General features: G+C 42.4%; 1 protein-coding gene across 27 annotated transcripts in view; it reads left to right on the top strand.

The window, feature by feature from the left end:
* Nucleotides 1-17,895, top strand: part of MAPK8IP3 (mitogen-activated protein kinase 8 interacting protein 3) — a 73,938-nt gene that overhangs the window by 8,222 nt on the left and 47,821 nt on the right. For 15 of the 27 annotated variants that reach the window (XM_066560940.1, XM_066560926.1, XM_066560921.1 and 12 more), the window contains exons 2-5: nt 13,963-14,083; nt 14,824-14,894; nt 15,622-15,713; nt 17,853-17,876. In XM_066560940.1, the coding sequence (XP_066417037.1) occupies nt 13,963-14,083; nt 14,824-14,894; nt 15,622-15,713; nt 17,853-17,876 (308 nt within the window). The remainder of the gene's footprint in view (nt 1-13,962; nt 14,084-14,823; nt 14,895-15,621; nt 15,714-17,852; nt 17,877-17,895) is intronic. The other 12 variants (XM_066560943.1, XM_066560934.1, XM_066560932.1 and 9 more) reach the window with 1 other exon arrangement.

Here is a 17,895-nt window from a genome sequence, read left to right as displayed (position 1 = left end):
ATGTGCTGCGCTCTTCTGGAGACCTCGGCTCATCAGCCAGTGCTGGCTTTGAGCTGTGGAGTGAGGTGTGTCCCGCTTCTGGCTTCTCCCCAGCTGGTCTGATGGAGGATACCCAATGCAGACTGAGAGCTGAAGTACAAATGCTTTGGGTTTATGCTCCAGGAGAAGCAGAAGCAGCTTGTCCTTCCCTTGCCTCTTTTGATCTTCTCCCTATCAAAAGTTTGTGTGCAGAATAAATTTTTTTGGTGAAAACTATACATGTTTCTACCTTATTAGAGGTGATGTTATAGGACATCAGCTGTTGGAAAGCCACTTGCTATAAACACAATTAGTTATTACAATTTTTTCCAACAAATTGTATGAATTCTACACTGATGGGATGAAATGCATTTAGAGACTCTTCTGTTTACAAGTTCTGTTAATTTAAAGGAATGTAACAGACAGTTTGTGATTCTGTTTTGCAATAGAGACTGCCCATATGATGCATATTTCTAAATCACTTCTCTATGAGGAATTAGGCTTTCCACATGTAATGCCAGTCAGTCCTTTCCGTTTGGTAACCTTTATTCTCGCTAATCTTGGAGTGAAAAAATCTGTATCCATACACAGATCCTTCATACAAATCCTTACTCAAGCTCATGGCAACTACTAATATTCATAAATATCAGTGTTACTAAAAATTGCCGTGAAAGTAAAATAGTGAGCAAGCACTGTGAGCTGCATTTTATTTAAAAAGCAGTTGAGGGTAATCTGAATATCAGTTGATAATGATGATCAGAGACAATGGCTAGGTTTCTCCTCAACAGGGTTAACTGCATAAGTCAAATTGTAATCCCCAAGTGAGCTTTTATGAGAAACTTTTTTCCCTCTGGTGCAATGGAGCAACTGCTGCCTGGTCCCTTTCTGTTCACGGCTCTGCAGATTGATTTGTCAGTGATACTTTTGGGATTTCCCCAGTTATATGTAGGCAGAAGTTACTACTGGAGTTTCAGCAAGCAACTGTAAGAGAAAAGCCAAGAAGTCTGGGAGGATTTGGCTTTACTACCATTGCAGATGGATTTAAATCATAGATCACAGATGGTTTGTGTTGGAATGGACCTTCAAACTCATCTCGTTTCCCCCCCTGCTATGGGCAGGGAGACCTCCCCCTAGACCAGGTTGATCCAAGCCCCATCCAAACCCTGGCCTTGGACATTTCCAAGGATGGGGCAGCCACAGCTTCTCTGGGCAACCTGTGCCAGGGCCTCCCCACCCTCACAGGGAATAATTTATTTGTAATATCTAACCTCCTTTAGTTTAAAGCCATGCCCCCTTATCCTATCAAGTCTAGAGAGGGATTGCAATAACTGAATTTTAAAAAAAAAATCCCCAGTCAATCTTCATTTATCTGAAAATGATACAGTGTTCCATCTAGCAAAGGCATCTTGGCCACCTTCATTCTTTCTCTTGTCCTCCGGTATCCCCATCATCACTGGTTGTCTTAGTGCCTCTGACAAACTGTAGCAGGCTGGATCCTTTCATGCCATTGAGGAGGAAGCAAGGGGTGTCTCAGATGAGAGAAGTTGTATCTTGCCTGGCAGGACAGGTGGCTTTAGTTCAGGATTCAGTGGGAAGCACCAAACCTTTTGCTCCTGAGTTGGATTGTGGCATGGCCTCTTCTGTTCGTGAACACCTGCCAGTGTCTATCTTCTGTCCCAGTGCCCTGCTTGAAAGGGACTTGCTCAAAGCAGGACATGATGCTCAGCTGAGTCTGATAAAAACTGTTTCAGGCTCTTATTTATCTTTCCTCTTCTGCCTGGATCATGGCCATCCCACTTGGTGGTATGAAGGCGAGTTGCTACTCAGTTCCAGAGCAGACCTGCTTGTCCCCCTCAAGACAGGAAGCATCAACAGAGAGTTGCCTGCCCATTCACTTGCAAGGTTTTGTGGAAAGGTATTCCCATTGGATGTGTGCCAGGTTTCTCCCAATACATAATTGTACATAATAATTGTAAATACTAATTGAAAACAGGAAAATTTACTGATCTATTAATGGTTGGGTATTTTCAAGGCATATGGCCCAGAAGCACATTGGCTTTTTGCCCTTTTTGGGTTTGGGATTCTGTGCTTCTAAAAGGACTGAAGGACCTCACTGGCAATACATTTACGAACAGCACATATGGGAGAAGTGTACAATATGACCTACCATACAGCTTGAAGAATGTGGGTATGGAGAAGTATCTTCCCTTCCCCACAATGAAGAGAGGTGTCATTTCAGTGTATTTTATAATTTTCTTTCACCAGTCAATGGTAGCTTTGGAAGAGAGCCCAAATACATGTTTTGGTTGAGCTAAATCAGTAATCTCTATTTATTAGCAAAACTGGAGAATTCTACTTTGGACGGGAGAACAGTGTCTCGACAAGGACATCACAAAATCATTTAGGTTAGAAAAGACCTTCAAGATCATCAAGTCCAACCCTTGACCCATTACCACCTTGTCAACTAGAGCACTGAATGCCATGTCCTGTCATTTCTTGAACACCTCCAGGGACAGTGACTCCACCATCTCCATGGGCTGCCCCGCTCCTTCCTTCCTTCCTTCCTTCCTTCCTTCCTTCCTTCCTTCCTTCCTTCCTTCCTTCCTTCCTTCCTTCCTTCCTTCCTTCCTTCCTTCCTTCCTTCCTTCCTTCCTTCCTTCCTTCCTTCCTTCCTTCCTTCCTTCCTTCCGCCCTTCCGCCCTTCCGCCCTTCCGCCCTTCCGCCCTTCCTTCCGCCCTTCCTTCCGCCCTTCCTTCCGCCCTTCCTTCCTTCCGCCCTTCCTTCCTTCCGCCCTTCCTTCCTTCCGCCCTTCCTTCCGCCCTTCCTTCCTTCCGCCCTTCCTTCCTTCCTTCCGCCCTTCCTTCCTTCCGCCCTTCCTTCCTTCCTTCCTTCCTTCCTTCCTTCCGCCCTTCCTTCCTTCCGCCCTTCCTTCTGCCCCTTCCTTCCGCCCTTCCTTCCTTCCTTCCTTCCGCCCTTCCTTCCTTCCGCCCTTCCTTCCTTCCGCCCTTCCTTCCTTCCTCCCCTCCCTCCCTCTCTTCCCTTCCTTCGACTCTGGCTTCAGAGGTAGGTTGCTTCCCTGTTCTGGGGCCCTGCCCTCCCTTCAGCTGAAGTGCCCATGGCTGCTCTGCTTCTCACTTGCACATGGTCTTTGATCTTCTGCTCACTTTGTTGCAAACTTGTAAATTAATGATGTAACACCTCTTGGGATAGTTTTGTGGTTTAACAGAGTTTTTCATCACAGCCACTTTTGTATCAGTGTTAAATGCAACTGCAGCATCTTTCTAAGTTCCATTTATTTGAACCACTGCCCACACTTCAGTAGCCCCATCTTTGTCCTGCCTCCATGGTTGTGTGCCTTGTCATCCCTTCAGCTGAGTGGTTTTTGTGGTGGTCTTAAGTTCAGTCAAAATCACCATGTAATTTGCACCATAATTCCAGATAACAAAAATACCTACAAATATATCTTTTCCCTCACAAAGGAAGACAAGTTAACACTACCAGCTTGTGTAATTTTAATTTTTTTCCTTTTTATATTGTTAATTCCATTAAAATTTGTTTCACTGTCTATTGTTATCCATGCTCTCTCTCTGCTCAGCGTTTAAGACCAGTGCACCAGTGTCTTTTATCTCCCTGAGTGGTGGCATATGCTAAGCTATGCAGGAGGCAACTGTGACTTCAATAATGCAATGTCATACATGAAAAAAAAATATTTTGGAAGAAATTAAAAACAGGCAGGCCAAAGTGTGGGCAGTGGTTGTTGGATGCTTTAAACTTGCTGTACTTGGGGTATGATGGACTCTCTGATTTGGAAGAAGATTCACATCTATGATCTTGAAATAAGGAAACTCATCTAAATTAGTATTTACCAGGGAATTTTACTGGGAATGCCTCTGTCCAAGTGCCCAGCTTTCATAGAGCAGCCTGCTGTGTGAAGAAGCAGTGTGTGAAGCAGGAGGTCGTGCACGTTATGAGGTGGTGGATGTCTGACAGCCACTCAGCCTGTTAATAGTATATACTATGTGTTTATACACACACATTAAGGTGATATTAGCATTAAAAATGTGTGTAGCTGTAGTAGATATAGCCACATCACTGGACGCTGTCTTGGTTTAAGTTTGATTACTTCAGACTTGAAGTAATTAAACTAGGGACTTCTACTGCATAGTAATTTTTACCCCAGTTTCATAGCTGTTTTGCCACCAGCATTCTCAAAAATACCCACTCTTCCTTAAGAACTCAGGGCAGCAGCACTGGAAGGGCCTTCCTGAGTCAGCATGTCCAGTCACTGAGTATTGCAGGAACTTGAGTCACATAATGAGTTTCATAAATATATATCAAGCTTGGTTAAACCTCCTTCCTCTATTCCTCCCTTCCTCAAAATTGCAGTGGAATTCTTTTTTGGGTTTTAATTCATGGCCTGGTTTTCCTGGTTTGTTATTGTGCTATCATTGTCTTTTACTATTAGTGAGTTTTTACCCTATCAAGTATTTATTTCTTTATTTTTTAAGAGAAACTGGTCCTGTCCTATCTGGTCTCTGCAGGGTCCTGGAGCCAAACTCTGTTCCCTTGCCAAAGAAGGCAGATTTGCTGGCCTGTGGCATGTGTCACCTGGCCAGCCTAGTCTTGTTTTATAGATTCCCTCATATTTTCCTTGAGTGACCTGTAGCCACATCTGATGCTTGGGCTGATCCTCTCTGAAAGGCAGAAAGAATAACATGTGATTTTCCAGAGAAAACGTACCTGTGCCTTACAGCGTGTGAATGCTCTCATGGCCTTTTTCAAAGTGTTAGTAATAAGGTTTATGTGAGGGCTTTCACCTTCATTAGCAAGTCTGATGTGGCCTATATGACATGGAGTGGCTGAGATGGAAACATGTCCATCTTCTCTCTGTCCTCCTTGGCTGCAGTTGTACCTAGCCCACAGCATGTCACTGTGAGGCCAATTAGCTGATGGTTCCATCATCAGCTTCCTCTCCACCCTTCTCCTCACAACACAGCTGGTGGTTCTCATGTGCATGCCCATGCACTCAAGTGCTATTCAGCCCTGCATTGCTCTGGTCTCCAGAATAATTCAGTTTTTCTCTCCAATAGTTTGTTCTTTTTAGTGCTGATGACACCTCCTGGTCTAGTGTCATCTTCAGGACTTCACAGTCATACCTTCTTTCTTGTTGTCCATCCCGGTGGAAATAAGGTCAAGGCTGTTCTCAAGGCCAGCTGCTCTGCCAGAAGCCCATCTCTTCTGCTGAGTGCACCCCTTTCTTCTCATGCATCTTATGTCCCAATTAACCTTGTCATTAGTCCCACCCAGAGATGAGAGAAGCTGGATGCGTGAACACTGTCTGAGGCAGAGCCTGGAGCAGGGTCCAAGATGTGGGAGGGTCCCTCTGTATCTTCTGGCTGTGCTGGAAGACCAGGCCTACTTCATGGAGAGCATCATAAAGGAAAAGTAATTCTCCGTTGGAAAAATGGTCAGGTCCCTTTGAGCAGGAGTATGGGAGATGGTAATCTTTGCATACCTTAACAAAAAAAAGATATTTATTTCACGGAAGACACTCAAAGTCCCATCTATGGTTATTAAATATCTCCTAGATAAAAGATGTCATTTTGACTTCTTCAAGTTAGCATCAGGAACAGAAATCTTTTATCTCCAAGCTCTGCAGATATAAAAGTAATGTTATTTCACTATGCTTCCATGGAGATTATAATGTTCTTTCAGGAGTGCATTTGTCTTTGAGGATAGCAAAGATTCCAACACAGGGCATAGCTCAGAGCATCTTTCCACTGATGCCAAATGGATTTTTGACTTTTTTGCTTTTATATATTCTCAATGTTCTTTACACATATATTTGTAGCTCTGTAGCCTATTATTAAAGCTATGTACTGTGTGTCCTTCTGGGCTAATAAATTCTAAAAGCTAGGTTAAAAATACAGTTAAAATGACATTATATTCTGTTCTCTTTTATGATGTCTTGGCCATTTTGCTAATAATTGGCCATGTTTACAGTCAGCTTTATTTGCCAGCAGAGACCTTACCGGAGGAAGGCTGTATTTTTCCATATGAAATGCTTGTATGTGTGTCTTCATGTGATTCAGGGTTATATACATCTTAATTACTCAGTATAAAAAGGTTATTGTGATAATGCATTTCTAATATAAAATTCCTCCAGGGCTGGTATGTAGTGTATGCTATACTGGGAATATGGTTTGAACTTCAGGCCAAGCTCTGCAATGAAAATGTAAGAGTTTTCACACTTGCCACAGCTCTGATGGCACAAATACACTCAAAATGAGGAAACCACAGTAAGCAGAACAGGGGACACTGAAGAACACACAGAGTGGAGCAAGGGACATCAGAGAACACAGCTGGAATTTGCTGAGTTTTGTGACAAGTACAGGGTAAGATTTTGAGCAACTATGAAATTTGAGTTGGTAAATCAGTTGTGAATTTTAACAAGTGTGGTCTAGTTGCAGGTTTAAATTGTTGGTTCTTTATGACAGAACTGCATCTGTGTTCAGCTTGTGGCCTCTGTCAGTGCAGTGTGGGAGGGTGAGAGTTTGGCCTTTTGGGCTGTGCCCTGTAACACTTACAGTGCAGACAGTGTCTTCTGTTTGCTGTAACCCTTCGGAGATGGAGAAGATACAGTCTCTTACCAGAATTTACTCCTACCAATGGTGTGCTTTCTCATGGCATCGGGATCAGGTGTTCGGTTTACAGGTACCATGACTGTGATCACATGGAACAGGGTCTGCTGAAGGCAAGTGCTGTCCATGAGAAAGGGTGGCATTGCTTGGAGCATCCCCAGACCATGGGTCTGTCACATCAAGGCACTGAGGAGCAAGATGAGTGATAATCAGGTAGGATGCAGGGAGCTCTTTTTTACCTGTAGATGACGCTGCTTTCAAGGAGCCAAAACATTTCTAAAATTCATGTTAGGTACAGCATGATGGAAATGCAGGAATGTTTTTATCATGGGGGGGACGACTAATGTCCATTTTTCTATTTTCTGAGGGTCCATTTCAGCTCTTGAGACCAGCAAGGGGGAGAGTAGCTTTAAATATTTTTAAACTCTTTCTTTTCCCAAGAGAAACACTAAATATGTCTGTACTGCCTTTGTTCTGGGAATGTTCTCATGCAATGAAGTCAAGTTAATGTTGGTGTAGACAACTAAATTTCTTAATCTTCTACTTCATCTTTGCTAAATAAATGCCTATAGGGATAAAAAGCTGAACACAGAATCACTGAATGGTTTGGATTGGAAGACACCTTAAAGCCCATCTTGTCCTACTCCCTGCCATGGGCAGGGACACCTTCCACTAGCCCAGGTTGCTTCAAGTCCCACCCAGCCTGACCTTGGACACTTCGAGGGATGGGTCAACCACAGCTTCTCTGGGCAACATGTGCCAGGGCCTCCCCACCCTCACAGGGAACAAATTCTTCCTAATAACTCATTGAACCCTGCCCTCTGGCAGTGGGAAGCTGTCTGAGCATGTCTGTGGCCTCCTCTGGACTCGCTCCAGGAGCTCTACATCCCTTATGGTGAAGACCCCTGAACTGGAGGCAGCACTGCAGATTGGATCTCACCTGAATGAAGTCAGGGGAAGAATACCCTCCCTCACCCTGCTTCCCACACTAAAAGGAAAGCACAGCTGCCTCAGGTGAGGGGTTTTCTCCCAACACAGCTTTCATCCACAGCCCTGCACCCTCACTCAGGTCTGGACTGAACCCCAGCACTCCCTTTGCTGGGCCCCCACTGAACACACTGTCAGCCACCACAAATTAAGGCCACATAGTGAGATTCCTGCATCTCTGTGCATCTCTGTCTCTGTTTGATTTCTCACTGATGTGATGTGATGATTTCTGATGATATGTTACTATTTTTAGTCATTTTCTTCCTTTGCAAGAGACAAGAAAGCAGAAGCCAAGCAATTCACAATGTACCACTGCTCTTCAGAGGCATAGTCATTGTTTGGCCTTGGGATGATTTTGTGCTAGTTATTTTCCCTCTAAAGAGTAGTGTGTGTGCCATTGTTGTTTGCCATAATCCTGGATTATTACAGATCAGTGATCCTACTTAAAATCTGGGGATAGACCCTGGCAGAAAAAAAATCCATGTGACATTTATATATATATATATAAGTTCCTCAGTTCCACATTCCAGTTCTCTTAGATGACTGAGGTGGTTAACTGTTTAATTGTTCATATTCAGAAATTATTCTTTGAAATTAGGTGTAGAGGCTCTGGAAAAAAAAGAGAAAAAGTAATAAAATATTAATGCTTTGGTCTGCCTTGCTGTTGAGAACTCCTGGGGCTGGGGGCTGTTTCTGCTTCCAGTGCACCCACTTCTTTGTCATGATGAGAGACCAACAAAAAAGTACTTAATTTCTTTACCATCAGTGGAATTCTTGTGTCCTTTTTATTTCTCTTTTCTGAAGGTCTTTATTGCATCTCCATAAAGCTGGAGTTGGAAGCTGTGAATTCTTGAGGTGAGGGTGTGAGCTGAGCTCTGTGCAGTGAAGCCATCAGGGAAAAGCAGTGATAGCACTTGGCTGTGGGAATGAGAAACCTTTGAAATCAAGGGCAGCTGCAGTAGCAGGCTCAGCCTGGTATGCTACACCACCACCAGATTTTTCTCTTGCCTCTTGGCAGCACTAAAGTGGAAGAATGCAGTTAACAAATTTGCGATGCAGTGTAAAACCTCAGTAGCTTGGGCACTGGAATTGTGGCAGAGTGCTTTGCAAAGAGCGTATTGGGTTATTTTAAGATGTATTAAAAAAGTCTATGAGGCTATGCTGTTTGGTTGTTTCTTTGGAGTTTTTTGGTTCCCCACTTGGATTCAAACTGACAGAGAGCAGGGTTAGATTGGCTGTTGGGAAGAAATTGTTCCCTGTGAGGGTGGGGAGGCCCTGGCACAGGTTGCCCAGAGAAGCTGTGGTTGACCCATCCCTGGAAGTGTTCAAGGATAGGTTTGGATGAGGCTTGGGGCAACCTGGGCTAGTGGAAGGTGTCCCTGCCCATGGCAGGGTGCTGGGACAAGATGGTCTTAAAGGTCCCTTACAAACCAAACCAGTTGTGTGATTCTATGCTCCTATTAAACGTTCATAATGAAAGAGCAGTATTTGTAGTGCCCACTTTCAGAAGTCATTGGGATTGTACTGTTCTGAGGCCAGAATTGTGGATTTGATTCCTCTGAATATTCCCTACCCTTAGGAAGGTATGCTGGTTAGCATGAGTTAGCATCCACAGAACTTTGGAATTTCATCTTTGGGCATCAAATGTCTGTGCAGCATTTAGGGAGGATTGGTTGGGCATAGACTGAGATAAAAAACACAAAAAGCAGGAGAGTAAATAATAAAGATTCTTTTTCTGTTATAACTGGGTTTGATGCTTTTTGTAAATATTACAGACATAAAATGTTCTGATGGGAAGGAGACTTACAAATTAGTGTTCCTTCTGCCTGGTTATTTTTAGAAGGTTTAAAGAGTTGGGGTAATGTACTGGATCCTCTTGAAGTTACTGAGAAATTCCCACAGCTTCAACAGGGCCAGGATTGTATAGTCTCTCTGAAAGAAATGGAAAAAGCGAAATGCCAATGGATATTTGTTTACTGAGTTTTATTCACTCAGTAACATGTACATGCAGTATGACTGCCTCTGGGAGCCCTTAATCAAAAAAATTAAAAAAAAAATTAAAAAAATTAAATTAAAAAATTAAAACCTTTTATGCAGTTTGTGTTCTCTGTTTCTGCTGCCTTGTTGCAAATTTTCAGCACCATGGGAAGGCAGAGTGGTGTAGAGAGCACTGGGGATTTCTTGTGTGCTGGGGATACACTTGGTAGATTGAGTTTGGGCAGGAGAGATGCTGGAGCCAGTCTGGCTGCTTATCTGGGCCACCTGCAGCCACATGCCTTGGGCTGTGAGCCACAACTTGAGGGCTGTGGTCTGGCATCCTGCTGGAGATGAAGTGCTGCCTCTGCTGGTTGTCTCTGGAGGCTCTCGTTCACAAGAGTAACTCATGAATGTCAAGTGCCTGTTTTCTCCGAACTTCTGGTGCAACTTAGTTGTACTTGTGGGTGTGCTCACATCTCTGGCTAAAGTTAGTTAAATCTCTGCTGTTTCTAGTGGCTAGTGAGGTGTTTCCCTGGATGCTGTATGGAAGGTCTGTTGTGGCTTACTGGGGAAAAATAAAGCCTGCCTGGATACCCTGGTAAGAGCTCACTGGTGCCATGAAGGATGAGCAGCAGTGACATCTGGACATTAGGAATGTCTTCCTTCGGCAAAACCCTGGCAGGAATTACTGCGGCTAAACCAGGACTCCTGAACCGCTGACCGATAAGATCAAGCAGAAGCTGTTTATTGTTTACGGTACACACACTTTTATAGATTCTACAAACTACTAAGATCACACTTCTTGATTGGTGCCTTTGTCTTGTTCCCTCGTTCTCTGCCTCCATTTCTCAGCATCCATGATTGGTTACCGTGCAGGTGTTCTATCGTCCTCTGTTATCTAGTTCTTACCATCCTGGTATTCAGTCTCTCAGCTTCTTCGTTCTTATTTTAGCACAGTTTATGTCTTAGTAACCTTGATGAATTCCATGGTGCTTTGAGATAATTCTGATAAGAACAGTTACAGATGATATGGCTGGTGCACACTGAGATCTAAGTTGTTCAGATACATTGCTACAAGGAATCTTTTCCTTGTTCTGCTGTGTTAGCTGCTCACTTCACTCTGGATTTGGGACTTTTCCTGCTGTCAGAGCTTGTGATGAGCATGGAGAAACTTAGGTGAAATGAATTCTGATGTCAGAGCAGGTACAAGGTGCTGCACAGACAGGAACTGGGTCAAGCCCTTGGGCCCCTGCACACAAATGCCATCATTTGATCTCCTCAGCACCAGGAAAGGCCATCCTGCCGTGCATTTATGAATAATGCTATTCTGCCCTACAAAAACTTAGGGCAATATTAATTTTTAATATAGTTGTCTTCATGTCTCTTTTCCAGGTGCTTAATTGATTGCTAGTTTTACGTTTCTTTGATTACTTTTAGGTTGCAAAATAGACAGGTGTGAGGAACAAGACTGAGCCATATTTGTAGAAGAGTTAAAGTTAAGAGCAGGGAGGAGGGGATGTTGCATGTTCCTGGGTGGAGAAATGGGAGCAGGAAAGTGATGAAAGCTGAGCCACTGCGATGTGATGGGGATTTAGCCCTTGGCTGTAATTAAAAGGGTTCATCAGTAAAGCTTTAGCACAGAGTGCTTCCAGCAAAATCCTATGAGATAGAGATTATACCAGGAAACACTCTCTTGGAATAATTTCCATCAGCCTCTAGATGGAGCAAGTGAAACTGCTGCTTCTCAGCTCTGTTGCTCATTGTCAGTGTCTGTTAGGACTTCTTTTCCTTTTTTATTAATTCTGAAATTATATTGTTGTTCTGAAAAAGCATTCAAAAATAAATCCACAAATTTACAAAGTAGGTTGTTTTATAAAGTTCTCAGAATCTATAAAACAGGTTGCTGGCTGAGTGACTAAGGGATTTCAGTGTTTGATATCTCAGGAAGAAACACATTTAAAAATCTAAACCCTTGAACAATCTTAAAATATAATTAATAAGTAAATTTTTAGCCTCTGAGATGACTTCTTTATAATGGAAGAAAGGTGTTGGCATTGCTGCTGTTTCTAGAAAATTCTGTGCAAAACAGCCATCAGTGGGAAAAACCCCCAAGCCCTTATTACAGTAAATTTGGACAAGAAGAGGAATAAAGTTAAAAGCCCAGTTAGAGGTTAACAGCACTGCAGAACACTGAGTGCAGGGAAGCAAGAAATGGCTAAAGTGTGTTTGATTATTTCTATAAATACAGATACGTAGGAACGCAAACTGAGTCACTGCTCCCAGGAATTTACTGAGCAGTTTTAAAAGTTTGCAAGAATCATAAATAACGTGGCTTTCAGTCATCTGCAGAGAGGATCCAGTTTATAATGATGGTTCCAGTGTCCCTGCTAATAATTCCAGTAAAAGCAGTAGGGTATGGGCAGAGGTTTACCCTGAGAGTGCAGCAGTGCAGACTGGTTCATGTGCAGAATTTAACAAAATAATCTTACTGAGCATTTAAATGTGTTAGTTTCCCTGAGAGTTTTTGCCAAAAAAAGATTCTTACCAGTATCTGTCTCTTTTGAAGTAAAACAAAGCTTTAATTTGTTAAATTGAAATTCTCATGCCTCTGAGTTTGTGAGAGAACACTTCCCCCATGCACAGGGCAGAAGGAGAGAGATTTTCCTCCCCATTATCCATGCTTTTAGACAGAGGAGGTTTCTCCAGCCAGTGTGCATGTGCTGGTGAATCTAATGGGCCTGGACATCAGGGGGATTTGGCAAACAGACGGAGAGAGAGAGGCAGGGTCAGGAGCAAAGCCTTATGAGCTCTTCACAGGCTCCTCTTAATTCCTGTGGGCTCCTCTTGGCCCATAAACATTTTTAAGGGTGGATTAAAGCCTGCATAGCTTAATTTCCTTCTCACTGTCATCCTCAGCAGCTCCAGATCCAGGGCTGCTCCCAACTATGCTCATGCAGCTCAGCTAGGTGTTCTAGTTAGTGGACTGGGTGGTGCAAATAATGCTGTACTTTTGGCTTTGTTGGGTGGAACTATTCAGGAGTAATGTAATGAGACTTGAATTTTTGGGTTTATAAGCCAGGCCAGGGTGTGTACTGCATCTGGTGGGATAGCTTTGCAGTACTGTGGCCCTATGAGCCTGGTGGTAACATTCAGGCTTGGTTTGCTGGAGAGAGGCATGTATTCTCTGAGCCTTAGAGACTTTCCCACCCATTTGTGTCTGGGATGGTACTAGAAGCAGTTGTTTCTAAACCTAGATGTGTGGGCTATGGGTCATTATTGCATTAGTGTATTCTGCAGAAGACCTCTGATAATCATGTATCACACAAGAACCAGTCTGGTCCTGCAGAGATGTGGAGTTGCATTGACTTCCCAGGGATCCTGCTTAGTTTAAATATTTCATGATACTTTATTATATGATACAATATATGATACTTTATTATATGATATGATGCTTTATTATATATTATATGATTTAATGGTATTATACAATACTCTATGATATTTCATTATATGGAGCCCCTGTGGCTCCAGTTCCTACCATGGGTTGTGTAATATCCCACAGTGGAGCTGAGCAGAATGTTCCACATGTTTTACTCTGCTCTTGTGTGCTGGTGTCCACAGCAGGGAGTGACTAAAGCTTGCAGGCAAGAAGTGACAGTTTACAGAAAGAACACCCTGAAATCAGGTATTTTCCTGTTATGTTTTCATTGTGAAATGAGTTTATCTCTAAAACCTTTCTTTTGGTCCAGTGTCCTGTGCAGGAGTCATACTGCTGCGTGCAGCTGCCTCTGTGTTGCTGATAATGGGAGTGAGCAGCACCAGAGTTGGAGCTTAGTTTTCCAAAAGACTTGCACATTTCTGCAAGACTTGTCCCCCCACAGGAATTTTGGATGGAGCTCTCTACATTTGCATCGTTAAAAGAGTTAGTTTGACGGTTTCTGACATAGCTGTTTTTAAATACATGATTGTAAATAAAATTTTTCTTCTGTGACATCAAATTAACAGGAATCAAAATTCAGCCTGGCACAAAGAAGACCAACATTGCTGAAGATGATAAAGTTGTGCTGGTTTACAGAACTCATGTTGGACCATAGTTTCTATGTTTATTATACATTAAAGATAACAATAAGTTTCTAATATAAAATAGATTCTTCACCTTGGTAAAGTGCTGTTGTGCTACCTACAGTACTTAAAAATTCTTATTTCTGATTTTGTAATTTATATTCCCTCACTTTATATTCTCTCAAATTTCTATTTTCTGAGGAGAGGAAGGGTAGGGGAAACCCATTTTGCATGTAATCCTCATCTGTGCCTCCTTCTCCACTTCTTCCCTATGCAGAAGTTTATAGAGTTTGAAGATGCACTGGAACAGGAGAAGAAAGAACTACAAATCCAAGTGGAACACCTTGAATTTCAGACTCGACAGCTGGAGCTGAAGACCAAAAACTATGCAGACCAGAGTGAGCAAAGCTGTGCACCAGACACCATTATACACATGCCTTCCACACACATACAGTACTACTTCAAAAATAATCTTCATACTTTTTTTTGATTTAGTGTAATTTGTGCAAAGCCCAAAATATCTGGTTGTCACTTTGATGTAAAATTCTGAGCTTTCCCAAGGGTGGGATGTACCCACACTAATTCAGTAAAGGCTACATTTCTTCTCTTTTGTGGTCAGTCTCTCCAGATGCAAGGTTTAAGATTTGGGCCTTTGAAACCTGGTTTCCAGTTTCTCCTTGTAGAATCTTCCATTCTTATAAAAATCATTACATTAATTAGTTAGTTAGTTACTTAGTTTGTGTATTTGTTTTTACAAATATTTCCTTAATAAGTGCAGGCATTGAAGTTCCCCTCAGAATTTGTTGGTGTTTCGTCCAGTACTCCTGCTCCTCAAGTAGCTAGAAGAGCCAGTCCCAGAGGACAACAAATTGTTGCCAAACTAAGATGCTTACAGGGCACGAGGCTACTGCTGAAAAACTTCTGTGGTTTTATTGCATTTATAGTACAAAATCACTGGTATTGGGAACATGCAGGTACCCATGAACTAAGAGTGTAACAAAGACCAAATTCCACAATTCTGTTTGTTTTATTCAGTAGGTGTAAATTAATTTCTAAAAAAATAGGCTTTGTTTCTCAAATAGTTTATTTTGAGTGCCAGGCGTATGTTAGCTGATAGTTGGGAATCTTCTCTTGGCAGTTTCTCGACTGGAAGAACGTGAATCGGAAATGAAGAAGGAGTATAATGCTCTGCATCAGCGTCACACAGAGGTAAGATATTATCTTTCTAAATAAATAAGCTCTTTCTCTATATCTACATGACTATATCATGTCAAAGAACTCAGCTTTACAATCCTAGTGATGACTAGAGCTTCTGAACTTTGGGAACATCAGAAGTACCTGACTGGAGGGTGTAAACAGGTTGGAGACAGGCTGTGTTCACTGGTACCCAATGGAGACAGCTGGCACAAACTAAGACACAGACAACTCACTCTGAACAAAGTAGTAAAACCTACTTTCCTGCAAGGGCAATTAGCTCTGGCACAGGTTGTTCAGAGGCGTGCTGGAGTCTCCTTGGAGATATTCATAAGCCACCTGGATGCGGTCCTGTGGCCGTTCTGTGTGGCCCTGTTTCAGCAGGGGATGGACTAATGGACCGTAGGACATTCCTTCCAATCTCAGCTGTTCTGTTATGCAGTGCATAGTGCTCTGCTGCCTCATCTCCCATTGCCAATGAGCCTCCAGACTTAGGTTGTTTTTTAAGGCTCTTTGGTTGTGAGATTCAGCTGAAGTGATTTCTAACACTATTTGCTGACAAGTTTTCTATCAGATTAGACCATTCACTTACATCATCAGCTTAGAAGGCAACAGTAAACACAAGGAAGTCTGTAAAAAAACCCAGGGGACTGGAAGTGGATACCATAGAAAATGAAACAAAAGCAGAAAATGAGCCTTTCCTTTTCATCTCTTTGCCTCATGGATTTTTCTCTCCTCACAGATGATCCAGACCTATGTGGAACACATTGAGCGATCTAAGATGCAGCAAGTTGGAGGAAATAACCAAACTGAGGGCAGTGTACCTGGGAGAAGGTAGGGCCATGACCTTTCCATGTGACACATGTCACCTGGGAACTTACACACTGAGTGTGCGCATTTGAGAGAGAAAACAGAGCAGGACCTTTCCCTGGGGACATGGATTGTAGCTGAAGCTCTGTTTTAATGGGTTCTGGGTGAGTTATGGGTACTTGATGGTGAGGAGCTTTCTATGTTGTTTTACAAAGGTGAGACTTTATCATGCTCCTATTGATGGGGCCTCTGGAAAACACGTTCATATTCTTAGGTAGTGTGTAAAAGTTTATCCATAGAATAGATGGTGTCAAATAAAATGTTTGTGTGTTTGCATGTCTTTGTATGTGGGATAGGCAGCAAAACCGTAGCAATTAAATGCATTAGCCATTACAGGATTTTTTCATGTTGTTCTTTCAGAGGAAGCTTTCTATCAGTCACCAAAAATCGTACTTATGTCCAAGAAAGGGATTTTCCTCCCTTGCAGTGTTTGGGTTCTGACTAGAAATAAATTGTCTAAAATATAGGAATCAATTGAGAAAAACAAAAAAAAAAGCTAGATGTCAGCTTTCCTAGGCAGATAAGGGGTGTAGAAAGCTTGAGAGGACATGGTCTAAAAAGAACCAGTAGCTTGTAAATGCTCATCCGTTCATAAAATTTCCCTTATCAGACTGTTTTTCTTCCTTCTTTTCTATCCCTCACTCTGGAAATCCAGAATGAGTTCCCAGAACATGATCTGATCCTAGTCTTAGAGATGGAATGGGATAAGTGTGTTAGGCTTGTTTCTACCCAGCTTACACTTCTGGAAGTAAGAATATATCTGTGGAAGTGCTTACAGTAAAATCTAAAAGTACCATAGGCAAAAGCAAACTTAGAACATCTCTCTTTTAAAGGGTGAATCCTGTGTGCACCTGCCAGCTTTGAGTCAAAGAATCATAGAATGTCCTGAGTTGAAAGGGAGCCACAAGCATCATTGAAGTCCAACTCCTGAGCTGGACTGCATAGTAGAAATCGGTTTTAATTTCTTCCTTTCTAAAAAGCTTAAAAGCTTTTACTTCCCTGACTCTTGAATAAGCTGATATTAATTATGGCTTTATGTTAACATTCCATGAAAGAGTGGCCCAGTGAAAAGTGTTGCTGGTAGTATCTACAACACTGCCAGTCTCAGTTGGTGAAGGGCAAAATTTTCATCAAGAATTACCTTTTCATGTCAGAGAAGTTTGTCTTTTATCCTTTAAGTGTGGCACATTGCTAGTGTCCTTGGAGAGAAAAACTGCATGTGAAAAGCCCGCAATGGGACTGTGATCCAAGTCTAGGAGCTACCAGTGGGAAATGGGAGTTTTTAGTTAATTTTCAGCTTTGCGTGCGTGTGTGTGTGTGTGTGTGTTTTTGGGTGTGTGCGTGTGTAGCTCTGTTTGTTGTGCTTGTGCACAGCAGCTGGGCCAGGTGTGTTTTGATGTAATTGCCCAGCTGGAGGGAGGAACACCGGTGTTTGTGGATCTTAGTGCACTGGGTGGGGGGATAGGCATAATTTCTCATGACCTGCAAAACAAATTTGGGTGCATTTATTTAAAATAAATGGGGCTAGCGAGAAGTTTGTGCTGCAACTTTTGTGGGGATGGTGCGTATTAATGGCCATCCAAAAGATGTAATGAGTTTGTACCTGTCGCTGTTGAATAAGAAACGACACAGACTCTCCAGAAGGGTGGTTTGCATAAAGCTCACCTCTTTACTTCAGATCCTCTTTTATACATTGTTCTGATACAGATAGACCTGGTTGATCAATTAATCAATACATTTCACCTGATTGGCTAATTACCAAGACGCCCTTCTTATAAGCAATTGTTGAGAAAACCAAGAAAACAGAGAGTAGGAAAACACCACCTGCAGGTTGTTTATGAAAATAAGCTATCATTGTTTATCTTCAACTCCCTAAAGTATGTCAGACCAATTCTGGGAAAACTTATTTAGTTTTCTCGTTCTCTGACCAGGCTGTCACATCCACAGTACCTACTTCCATGTGGCATGGGGGTTGCAGTGCACGTGTACCTTGTGTCTGTGTTAGGTTGCATGTTTGCATGACATTTGCTCTCTAATGGTTGTTCTTTTTGTCTTGCTTTTTGTGGAATTGCTGCTGTTTGGCTGTTATGTTTGTCACTGCAGTCATCGCCAGTCCTGGAGGAAAAGGTAAATCCTATTGCTGCAT

Source organism: Molothrus aeneus, chromosome 16 (assembly GCF_037042795.1).
Source record: "Molothrus aeneus isolate 106 chromosome 16, BPBGC_Maene_1.0, whole genome shotgun sequence".
Classification (NCBI taxonomy): Eukaryota; Metazoa; Chordata; class Aves; order Passeriformes; family Icteridae; genus Molothrus; species Molothrus aeneus.
This window is presented reverse-complemented; position numbering and strand designations above follow the sequence as displayed.